The sequence below is a fragment of the Lepisma saccharinum genome, chromosome 24 (assembly GCF_977018435.1).
Source record: "Lepisma saccharinum chromosome 24, izLepSacc3.1, whole genome shotgun sequence".
Lineage (NCBI taxonomy): Eukaryota > Metazoa > Arthropoda > Insecta > Zygentoma > Lepismatidae > Lepisma > Lepisma saccharinum.
Window position 1 is genome coordinate 18,366,657 of NC_139252.1, and position 12,551 is coordinate 18,379,207.

At 33.5% G+C, this 12,551-nt stretch overlaps 1 protein-coding gene across 1 annotated transcript in view; it reads left to right on the forward strand.

Annotated features, from left to right (window-relative positions):
- Window positions 1-12,551, forward strand: part of LOC145977965 (transferrin-like) — a 93,125-nt gene that overhangs the window by 32,391 nt on the left and 48,183 nt on the right. The window contains exons 5-9 of the mRNA XM_083110309.1: window positions 1,598-1,742; window positions 2,864-3,021; window positions 4,313-4,449; window positions 5,544-5,692; window positions 7,019-7,265. Of these exons, the coding sequence (XP_082966435.1) occupies window positions 1,598-1,742; window positions 2,864-3,021; window positions 4,313-4,449; window positions 5,544-5,692; window positions 7,019-7,265 (836 nt within the window). The remainder of the gene's footprint in view (window positions 1-1,597; window positions 1,743-2,863; window positions 3,022-4,312; window positions 4,450-5,543; window positions 5,693-7,018; window positions 7,266-12,551) is intronic.

Sequence of the window (12,551 nt, forward strand, 5' to 3'; positions counted from 1 at the left end):
GAGTTCTATAGTTATTTATTAAGATAAATCTGACTTCAGTAGTGTGCATTAGAATTCAGAAGAAATTCAGTTCAATTGTGCTGTTTTTCCAATGAACTTCTAAATCACAGGAAATGTGGTGTCAAGAATTAAACTACCTATGCTTTGAGTCAATAAATGAATTCATAACATATTGATTCTACAATATATACGAACTTACAATTGAATAAGATTCACCAATTTCCAAATGGTTTCAGTTGAAATTCAGATTGAAACCAATACATTCTGATAGCTATATTAGGCATCAGATAGAATCATTCATTCCAATTGGAACCAATTCAGTCCAATTGAAATTTCAATTGGAACCAACAGAAAATTCCAGCTGGGTTACATTTCTAGAAATTACAGTGGCGAAGCCTGACATTTTTACAAAGTCATCGCAAGACTTGCAAAACGTCAGGGTCAATCTTTCAACCTGGGGAGGGGGCATTCCTACATTGATAATGATAAGTGTTCGTACATGACATGTGAAGTAGAGATGGCTAAATCTATTCTAAAAAAAATATTGAAAAATTGTTAACTTCTCTCCGAAATCCGGGTAGTATAATTTTTGAATCAAGATTTTTTAGATTTTCCAGAATCCTGATATTTTTGGCCATCCCTGGTGTGAAAGTAAGATATGTTAGGGAAGAGGTTCTGTTTGTCTTATCACCTCGAGAACAAAAATCTTGATCAATCTTGTCATTTGTAAACATAGTAAACACACAACAGCAGGAAGTACTTAGTTTTGTAAACCAACATTTTTTTTTTCCAGAAATCGATATTTGAACCACAGGATCCAAAAAAAATAAGAAATACTATGAAGAAAATAGAATCCAGAACAGCTTTTTTTTGTTGTTGTTCTTTCAAGCAGTGCCCATGGGGAAATTTATGCTTTTGCTTACTTATATTTTTTTCTATGCACCATTACTTTCATGTATTCTGTGTAAGTTGCGTTGCAATGCTCTTCAATATTTTTTTCCTCTCAAAAAAGAGTGTTACATGCTTTACAGTCCTGGACATTCTTAGAAGTTTAATCTTCATGTTACAGAAACCCTGCCGTGTTTGTAAACAAGGAGGCTGAAAAGAAAGATCTTTTATGACCAGACCTTCAAAAGCGGGGGGAAAAGCGATTGAAGGACCTTGGATTCGCAGACCTGCTGCGATGAGCTGGCCTGCCTGACACCATTGCACTCAACGGATACGCAACGGGACTGTTGGCCATGGGGAGAGGGGGTTGTAGAACTGATCTCTCCTTTCGATGCACTAACCTTAGCAAATCTCTTGCATATTTCTATCTGTTTAATGGTGTTACTTGACTAATTTCGCTCAAATATGTGAATATTCGGATTTATTTTTTCTTCTCTAAAATATTTAAAAAGCAATATTTTTATTATTTTGCACTTTGTACATAGTGAATTTGTCAGTTATTTCTGTATAGCGAACTGTTATACCTCTTGCCTTTTTAACTTTGGTGATCTCAATTGTTACCGAGATATATTTTTGGATGTACGTATATTAAATTTACATAGAGACCAAGTAAAGCTTGCATTAACTGTATATATATCCTATTTTACAGTATTTCGAGGATACCATTGTAACACAATCATGTGAAGAAGAGTTAACATCAGCAGAAAACAGGATAAAATCGTTGGCAACTTACTTCAATGAAGCCTGCAAAGCTGGTCCTTGGATTCCTGATAAAACCTTGGATGCCAAATTGAGTATGTATAATTTATATATAAATGTTGAAACTGCATCTGTACATTTTCGTCAATATTTTCGTCAATATTTTTTTCAATTTACCAAAAATATTCAAATATAAATTTCATGTACAAATGTTTAAAATTACGCAAATTATTGAAATTCAGTCCTGTCTCAAGAAATATGAATTTCCAAAGTGCATACTTTCATAATGCAGTTGATAAGATATTGTTGGGGATACTGTAAGTTGGGACCAGACAAATGGCACATTATAACAGGAATAACACACTTAAATTATCGTAAATTTTGTTTAATACTTTCATTCACTAAAATTTTCATAAATTTTGTTGCTACTTTACATATCAATTTCTGTCTTAAAACTTAGCCTTATATACTGCTGGACAAAAAAAACCGGACACTTGCATTTTTTGTGATAACGCAATGGGTCGATAAAAGCTCTGGTACAAGGGCTAACTAAATGTTGCAGAAACTGAATTAAGTACGAATACATAAACAAAGTCCGAGCCTATGAATGGTGCATATGGTACTACATGATCTGCCGAACATTCTGTAATATACCTGCGAGCTGTTATTGCAATTCAGATGTCAAATATTAAAGTGTCCGGTTTTCATTGTCCAGCAGTATATATTAGAAAAAGTTGCTAGAAATTATGGGAAACATATTGTGGCTTATAATGCGAGGTATGAAATGATAACTTTAGCACTTAGAATTTTTTAATTCACTTCAAAATGTTAGAACTATGGTACGAGTTAACAAAACATTGTGAAGAGCATGAAGTGTCTTTTTAAGTCCTATTTTGAGAGTTTGAAGAAATCCAGTATCACAAATTCAAGTCTGGGATGTGTTTTGCAGTTTTTACTGTGCACACCACCTCTGAATAGCAGAGTAACTTTATGCTGTACACATTCTGTAACTGTAATATAATTCAGGTAGAGGATTATACAAATGTTAAGATTGTTCAGAAACTTTTGTAATTGTAACTTATATATGCTAGAGTATCCTAAAGTGATAAAATTATGGCTGTCACAAACATTAAAAGTCATTCAATTAGCAATATGAATTACAAGAGTTACAAGAATCTTTGAAATGCTCTTATCTTACACAATTTTTAATTTACAGAAAACCAGTATCAAAGTTTGTGTGCGCTCTGTAAAAACCCAGAAATGTGTTCTACAAATGACAAATACTGGGGTCAAAATGGTACACTGCATTGTCTCACAGATGGCACTGGTGATGTAGCATGGGTACCACTCAAACATGTAAAACTTCATTTTGGTGTAAGTATTTTTCTGATGACAAATTTTCGGTTTGTCTCAATATGAAAATAATAGTTGACTCATTCTTTAGTTTCTAGTCTCTTCTATTCCATTTAGTGTTCTACTAAAACTATTATGTTGTTTTCTCTTCCATGCTCTAAAAACACAATATTTAACATTAGTCATGCCTTTATTTTTCCACTACAAGTCTTACTCCATTTGATCAACCTAGTCTGCAGTGTTGTAATTTTTATTTCAATCATTGTGTGTCAGATCTTGGTTTAACCTAATTTTCTTGCTGTTTTGCATGAACATAGAGATGCCAATTTATGACTGAGACAGTAGGATTTTAATTTTACTAAGTGTTTGAAACACTATGAAGCTGCACACTTATACAAACATGTTCATTATTTTTATACTTTTGCTTGTTTGAAAGTATTTCTAAGTAGCAAACTCCACATGCATTACCAGACATTTATTTTACTTTTGATTTCTCCATTATACAGGGTGTCGCAAAACAACTTCAAGAATGCTTGTTATCTTGTTTTCTGTAAGGGACTTGCTCCCGTATTATGTGACTGACTCTATTAGGAATTATGCTAAATTTTGCAAAAGGATAATTTCCAAATAAATTCTTAGTCTGCATGTTCGAAATGAGGTGGAGAGCATTTGTTCTTTATTTGTTGATTTCATCATCTTTTGCAAGCCTTTGCGATTACTGATATTGCATGACAGTCTAAAATCCATGGAGACTTTTTAGAATGAACACTCTTGAATTTGTCCTAATTTTTGGATGTCTTTTGCCTTGGCAAGTTTGTAAGTACTGCAAATACATCTTGCAACATCGCAAGTATCATCATACTTTTGTATTTTGCTCAGGTAATAGTGTGACTAGTGGCAACTCTGCAGTGTTCCCCTGGAAATTATGTCTGAGAAGTTGTTTGCTGTGTTGAGTTGCATACATACAGGATAAATCATAAGTGCTTGTAGCCAGTGGTGACTCGTGGTGAACCAAAGTGGAGAGGCGATAGCTCACAAATTTGCGCTATTGATTTGCATTATTTTACTTCGCCTTTTGTGCTAAATTTGGGTAATTTGCGAAGATGGGGATGAGTGATATGATGAAATTGATGAATGGACACTTTCAAACATCCATGCCCAGGCTGGGATTCGAACCCGGGACCCCTGGCATCGTAGCATGATGCTAACTGGAAAATAATTATTTCTCAACTTTTATCAATCTCCAATTATTTCTTTACATGCATGTAAATTTTGCAATGAAATGTTCACTGTTATTAAATCAACTTTTCAGCTTTCTTCAGGATCTTTCCCACTTGCATCACCTGAAGGATACAGATTCTTATGCCCCAATGGATCCACAATTCCAATCAGTGCAACAGAGACTTGCCCTTGGATTTCCAGACCATGGCCTGTTATTGTTACCGAAAAGTAAGAAACTTCCTCATTCACTAGATTCATGAAATTGTTGATAAATAGGACTAGATTTAATTAAATTTTATACCTCTAAATTATTTATATTTTCCAATAAAAATATTGGACATCATAGATAAGAACAGATTAGAAAATGTTAATCTTTTATATAATGAAATGATCTGGTTATTTACATAACTATTGAAACATTGACTTTTTTTTTTTGTTAAAAAATTTCCCAAATTGGTATTTACAGATTTATTTCTCCTATATTTATTGGTCTCTTCTACACCTTCCTCTGCCCAAAATGTCTTACCAGAAAAAAACGAGCTGAACATAGATATTTTGGCTGTGGTCTATTTAAGATGCAATTGTTTCATCTCTGCTGTCGCCTGATGCCTGCATACAACCAATATTGATATAATGAGTCTTTTTGGTTCATGTGCAGAATTTGGAAGCAGCCACAAGAATGCAACCTCCAACAGGCAATGAGACCTTACGACAATTTCCTCAACCAACCACAAGCGCCATCAGAGTATGAGATAAACAACTTGCATTCTAACCTCGGTCACTTGTGGGAGCTGCTTAGCAATAGCAGTGTGATCTTCAGTTCTTACTTTCGTTGTTAACAGACAATAAGTTTGAACAATAGTGGAATCATAGTACTTAACTGATTTCCCAAAATATTAATTATTTACTTTGCTACAAAATGATAAATTTATGATGATATTGTTTCATCTCAATCTCTTTTCCAGAATGCAGTGTTCTATCTACTGGTAGATATAACACTGGCACACTCAAATCAAAGCCTTTAATTGCTCGATCTGAAATTTGTTATTAATTACAGCATAAGTACCTAACCAAACAACTTCTATTTTAGTGAGGCTTCAATATATAAGCCTTTTGTACTGATACAAACATTCAGTGCAATGGTGACAAAGGTTCAATAAATAAATTGTCAAATTTTAAAGGACTCTCCTGAAATAATTAAAAACTGGACATAGAACATTTACATTCTCAGTGGAGGATATGGAAATATTACAATGTAAGAAATGTGGATGATTTTTTTAATGGAATTCCAATTTTAAACAATTAGGTTTTCATTTTCACAGGGATTTATCTCGTGCCATTAAGGAGATATTGACCTTCAATAACCCAAAATCTGATACCTGGCAGTGGGCTTTGCAACATCTTATTTCTCAACATCGTGAATCCATAGTAATAACAGATGACACAAGCATAGAAAATTACATATTGAAAGGTAAGTATGCTACTTCTGTAATGAAAGCAAATTTATAATATCTAACAAAAACTTTTGAGGGATTTTGTTACTAAAAAATTCCAAACTAAAAAATCTTTAGAGGTAGAATTTAATTCCATGTTTACAAATTTTTACAAATTTCTATTTGCAAGGATTTATTAATTAACATTACTTCATCGTAATTTTGCACATTTGTGTAAAGAAAATGTAGATATTTAGATAGATTGAGATTCCTGCCTAATTTAATATGTTGACTGCCACAATAGAAAATAATCCCTGGGACCAGGATGTTTTATTACAAGAACTAAAAACTTTGAAAGCAATATCTTTCTTGATTTGATAAATAGTTATTTTTAATTATTTTATAGGCATGAGTCATATGCAACTCACATGATGCTAGAATCAATTATTACTTTGCACACCACACGAGTTAAATTTGACTCACAGAATTTTCTTCCCCACCAAGAATTGTTTTATTGAGCATTGTTGTTGTTTTTTTAGCATTGTCTTTTTGTTATTTGTAACATGATACTGCCATATACTGTTTTCTCTATTCTTTGAGGGTCTGGCCAGCAATAATTCAAGGCCAAACTCACAATCAGAAAAGCTTGAAAATTATTAATTAGTGAAAATGTTATTTTGCTTAAGAGTCTGATTTAAGTGAAATTTAAAGGCTAAAATAAATATAAAAGTTACTGTACATCTATTCATCCATATTTTTATATTGTTTACATCAATTGTAACAATAACAGCATCACTAAAATTTTGTTCACGGGGCCACACTTGACGTAACGTGTGTGTTGTAGTGTGAGTTGCCTGTGCACCACAAGGCTCCCAAGGTAAAGACTTGAGAGTTAAATATGCTTCACAAGGGCCTGGGCATAAAAACTAGCATGAGTTAAATGTAATGTAACTCATGTGGCAATCAATGTGCTAAATTACATATATATTTTTGTAATGTTTACAATCCCCCTTGGCCATGTAATCCTAGTTCTACAGTGTTAATATTGTAAGTGATATCCACATAACACTCATAGAAATAGCCATAAAAACTTAAATTGAATGATGTGAAAAGTGGTCAGTTTTCTTTAAATTGTTATATTACTATACACGGTCATGTAGAGATATAAAGAAAATGTTAAAAGGTTTCAACTTGAGTACACAAACTTGCATTCATGATTAATGCCTAACTTTGAGATTTTGCAATTTATCAAACAGTAACACACAATTGTTCATATCTATAACTATAAATTCATGCTTAGAAAGTAAACTCAAATTTTTACAAGTAAATTTAAGTACATGTATGTAATACTCTTACACTTATAGCACCTGGGTATCAGAATGCCAGTGAAAGAGCACATTGCAATCCTATTGGGAAAGTGAGATTTTGTACATCCTCAAGCATTGAGCATTTCAAATGCCTCGGGTTGAAAGCAACAGCTGTAACGTATGGAATTGAACCAGAACTTGATTGTTTGCAAATGGATTCAAAGCTGGAATGTATGAGAGCTGTTGCAGAAGACACTGCTGATCTTTTGGAAATTGATGCCAACCAGGAATATACTGCTAAGAAGTAAGTCTAATAAATCTGGACTGCATAGAATCTGACCCTTGTCATATTTTGTATGGAAAATTGGAAATTTACTTGGAAATTTGGGTATCGCCCGAGCACCTCTCACTCATTTATTTCATTAATTTTAGCATTGATACTTACCTATTCTGCATTGCGGAAGATTCTTTGAGGTGAAGTTATGCCTTTTTCCATAAAAGTGTCAACTTTTCATATTACGAGTCATTATTTGTATTCCTTGTTCCGTTTGGATAACACGATATGGTGTGCACTCGTCATGGATCATGACACATCGTGCTTGTGTTTTGTCGATTTGGATTGGGTATTCGGATTGGATTTCAATCTTCTTCACTGAAAAAATACCTACTTTCGTGTTCATTGTTATCACAAATCATTCACGGTAGCCCCAAAAAACATTCACGATAGCCCCACGGACCATTTCCAGCAAGATTAGGTTAGGCTGGGTTGGGTAAGCATAGTTAAAAAAAAAATTCTCGTAACAAAAAGGCACGTTTGGAAACAGTGGCGAGACCGCGTGACTTTCGATGCTCACGCCATCTGCAGGTACATAATGGAAACAACTGCATAATGTCAGAAAATGCAAGTTTCTTACATAAAAAAGTGATTATTTCTTGTTCTGCAGCATTCTATGGTGAAGTTTTCAGTTTCCGCGAAAGAAAATACCTCTAAGAACTTCGATAATGCTACAGAAACTGATTTCAGTAAGTAGTTTCTCCTGTAAATTTGAAGAAATCGGTTCGGGTGATCTCATATTTACGGTTTGTTTCAACATGATCCTTAGCTAATTAGTCTAATCACTTATTTTGGAAACACTGAATTGCCTATATTCCAAACGACATCAAAGTTTAAATAATTAATTTTGATTTTGTTGTGCCCATATAGCCTCAGCTTCAATAGTTTACTTCACAGATCTTAATCTGCAGAATATTTTCATCTACAAACAATTTCTAAAGTTGTTTTTGTTCTGAAGTTCAACCTTCCTACAAATACTGCTTTATATGCTTCCCTAAAATTATTTTCCTAGCAATGTTTCTTCACATTTTGATAGCATCCAGGTCTCTCTGATGTGCTAAGGATGTTACAAAGAAATGGCTTGTTATTTGTACTTAGAAGTTTTGAGTTCATGGTTCCTAAGGCTATAATAGTGCACATTGACCAATATTATGCATGCATCCACTTACCCTGTAATGCTTAATTTTTCCCAATAGTTTAGGTACTTAAATTTGTCAAAATTCTGATATCTGTATTTTTGTAACTCGTATTAATGCATAACATTGTGGTTAAGAGTTGCGTTCTGTAGTGGCACTGCTCATTGCCTTGACGTCATTAACTTTTAGCGATTACTATGACCCAGATTTTTATGTAATCTTACATAAATGTGGATGAATTACAATGTTAGCAATGATATACATGAATTTCATGTTATATGTTTTGTGGTATACTACATATTGTCAGTTTTGTGTTTCAAAATACGGAATTGTCATTCCTCTACTTTCCATTGAATAATGGATATATTTATGGATCACATTCGAAATAACTTTCCTAAACATTTTTGTCAGATTGCAACAGACCCAGTGCCATGCCCAGGATTTTAGAAAGGGAGGGGTTATGTATACTTTTTCTTGGTAGTCTGCACTCATTGTGTCATATTTTCCTACCTTTGATGTTCTTTTTTGGGAATACTGGGTCAATGGGTGGTTATAACCTCCACCAACTCCCCCTTGGGCACGCCACTGGACAGACCTGTCCTGTTATTCACAATCTTGTTTAATGCTGTAAAATCTAATGACATAGCAAGGCACTGTGTGTATTTTCTTCACTACTGCTATTAAACATAGCATAACATAAACATAATCCCTGCTGACTGCAGGTCAGAAGTTCAGGTAGTGGCGTGTGAGCAAATACTACAAAAAAAATTATTTTCATAATATATTTCAATAATTTATTCTACATATTTATGTACAGATTTTGTTTACGTAAAAACCTGGGTCTTACTAATGACAAATTCTTTCATGGCTAAATACTTTTCCTACATTGTTGGAGCACCACTGAAATCAATGAATAAGTGCTACAGAATAATTTTAGTTTTGAGCTGATGTTTTATGACCACTTTATGTATAGATGGGCTAATCGGAACTGAACCTACAGTTTAAAGTGGGATCCAAATCACTGTGCCTCCACTAGGTATCGAACCCAGAACCCCTTGATTACTAGTTGATGACTTTACAACAACATTGAGGAGGCCCAATAATTCATTAGCATTGGTCCGTAAAATTTATGTATGTGTCTAATTTATTTGGCAAAATTGTGCCTAGAATTTGACAATATTTCTATAATCTATATTTTGGTTTGCAATACTCCTGTTTTATTCCAGAACAATCACTTGAATGGTGTGTATGGTACAATTCGAGATTTTCACCGCATCGGGAAATTTTGAAAATTACTGGCTCCCTTACACAACGAATACCGAACCTCATTTGTCTATGGCTACCACAGTAGTGTATAGACAATCAGACCAGTGTTAATTCCACATAATTTAGGAATTTCTATACGTGAGCGCCAAATTTCAGTTCCACGAGTGGCGTCTTGTCGCCGTTTCAACATTGCAAATTGCTCATTTCCACGAGTGGCGCCGTCCCGGTATTGCAAATCGATCACTTCCACGAGTGTGTGTATGTGTGTGTGTGTGTGTGTGTTTGTTTGTTTGTTTTTTATATTGTGTAGTAGTTGTGGTGTGTGTGTGTTTATATTGTGTTATAGTTGTGATGTGTTTGTGTGTGTCTTGTGTAGTAGTTATGCTGTCTAATGTGTTTGTGTTCGTCTTGTGTAGTAATTGTGCTGTCTAATATGTTTGTGTTTGTCTTGTGTAGTAGTTCCTCCATTCATATCGGGGGTTAGGCGTAGAGCTGACAACTCTGCACTGTAAAAAGACATGTCAAGAAACAGAAATATAAGGCCATGGATGTTCCCAAGGTAAAATATTCCGGAGGTAAAATAGTCCCCCGTTCGGATCTCCGGGTGGGGACTACTTTGGGAGGTCCCTGGACTAAGGATAAGATCTACGTTAGGAATAAGGATATTAAATTAGGCACCTGGAATGTTCTGAGCCTTTACCGGCCTGGGGCATTTCAGTGTACAGTTAATGAGATAGTGAAGTATAAATTAGATGTAGTAGCTGTCCAGGAAGTTAGGTGGCCAGGAGAAGGGAATTGTAAAACTAAAAATTATACTTTTTTCTATGGTGGTACTGAAAATCATAATTTTGGAACAGGCTTTTTCATAAATAATAGAATTATCTCGGCTCTTAAAACAATAGAATTTATTAATGATAGGATATCATATGCAGTTTTACAGGGTAGGTGGTGTAAAATTATTTTAATAAACATACATGCACCAACGGAAGATAAAGATGATAATACTAAAGATGATTTTTATACAGAGTTAGAACAGGTCTTTGATAAATTTTCTCAGTATGATATGAAAATTCTGTTAGGTGACTGTAATGCACAGATTGGCAAAGAAGAGACATTTAAACCCACGATTGGTAAAGAAAGTCTTCATGAATTAAGTAATGATAATGGTATAAGATTGATTACTTTTGCAACCTCAAAGAATTTAATTGTGAAAAGTACCACTTTTAAACATAAAGATATCCATAAATATACCTGGTCTTCTCCAGATGGTAAAACTCATAATCAGATAGACCATATTCTCATTGATAAGAGAAGGCATACTAGTGTAATTGACGTTCGTACACATAGAGGTGCTGACTGTGCCAGTGACCATTATTTAGTAATTGCTAAATTAAGAGAAAGAATCTCAGTGATAAATCATAAGCAACAAAATGTAAAAGTTATAAAATTTGATACAGGAAAGTTTGCTGATGAAAGAATTAAGAAAGATTACCAAATTAAACTGTCAAATAGATTTGAGGTTTTGCAGGATTTAAATGATGATGAAAATATAAATGAAACAGACGTAAATAAGAATTGGGAGCACATACGTAATGCAATAGAATCAGCAGCTAAAGAAACTATAGGATACCATAAACCAAGAAAAAGTAAGCCATGGTTTGATAATGAATGTCATAATCTAATAGAAATAAGAAATCAGGCTAGACTTAGGTGGTTAAATAACTCGGATGATACAAATCTAAACAATTATAATACAATAAAGCGAGAAGTTAACCGCACGTTTAGAAGTAAAAAAAGAGATTACTTGAAAAGCAAAATTAACGAAATTGAAACAAACAGCAAAAATAAAAATATCAGAGATTTATATAAAGGTGTGAATGAATTTAGAAAGGGGTGGCAACCTAAAGTAAACTTGATAAAAGATAAAGACGGTGATTTTCTAGCTGACCCAAGCGATATTCTAAATAGATGGAAGAACTACTTTAATGACCTTTTAAATGTCCATGTAGGAGATAAATCAGAAGTAAATGAAGTCCACACAGCAGAACCTTTAGTTCCAGAACCTAACTTGACTGAAGTTAAAGATGCTATTAAAAGGCTTAAGAATAACAAAGCACCTGGCATTGATTTAATACCAGCTGAGTTAATTAAATATGGTGGAAATTCATTAATATGTCAAATTCATAAATTAATTTGTTTAATATGGAATAAAGAAGAAATCCCTCAACAGTGGAAAGAATCCATAATTGTTCCTGTGTTTAAAAAAGGTGATAAAATGAACTGCAATAATTACCGTGGAATTTCTCTACTCTCAACAACATACAAAATATTGTGTAACATTCTTTTAACAAGACTAACCCCATATGCTAATGAAATTATAGGTGATTATCAATGTGGATTTAAACGTAACAGATCAACTACAGATCAAATTTTTCACATCAGACAGACACTTGAAAAAAAGTGGGAATATAATCAAAATGTCCATCAGCTATTCATTGATTTCAAAAAAGCATATGATTCGGTCAAAAGAGATAAATTATATAATATATTAGTAGAGTTTGGAATACCTAAGAAGCTTGTTAGTATGATAAAAATATGCACCAGTGAAACAGAAAGTAAAATTCGTGTGGGTAATAATATGTCTGACAAATTTATAATTCATGATGGGTTAAAACAAGGAGATGCATTATCTCCATTGCTCTTTAATTTTGCCTTAGAATATGCTGTTTGGAAGGTAAAAGAAACTAAAGAAGGACTAAAATTAAATGGTGTGACTCAGTTGTTAGCATATGCAGATGATGTAGACTTACTGGGGAATGATATAAATACGATTAAGAATAATGCTAAAATATTT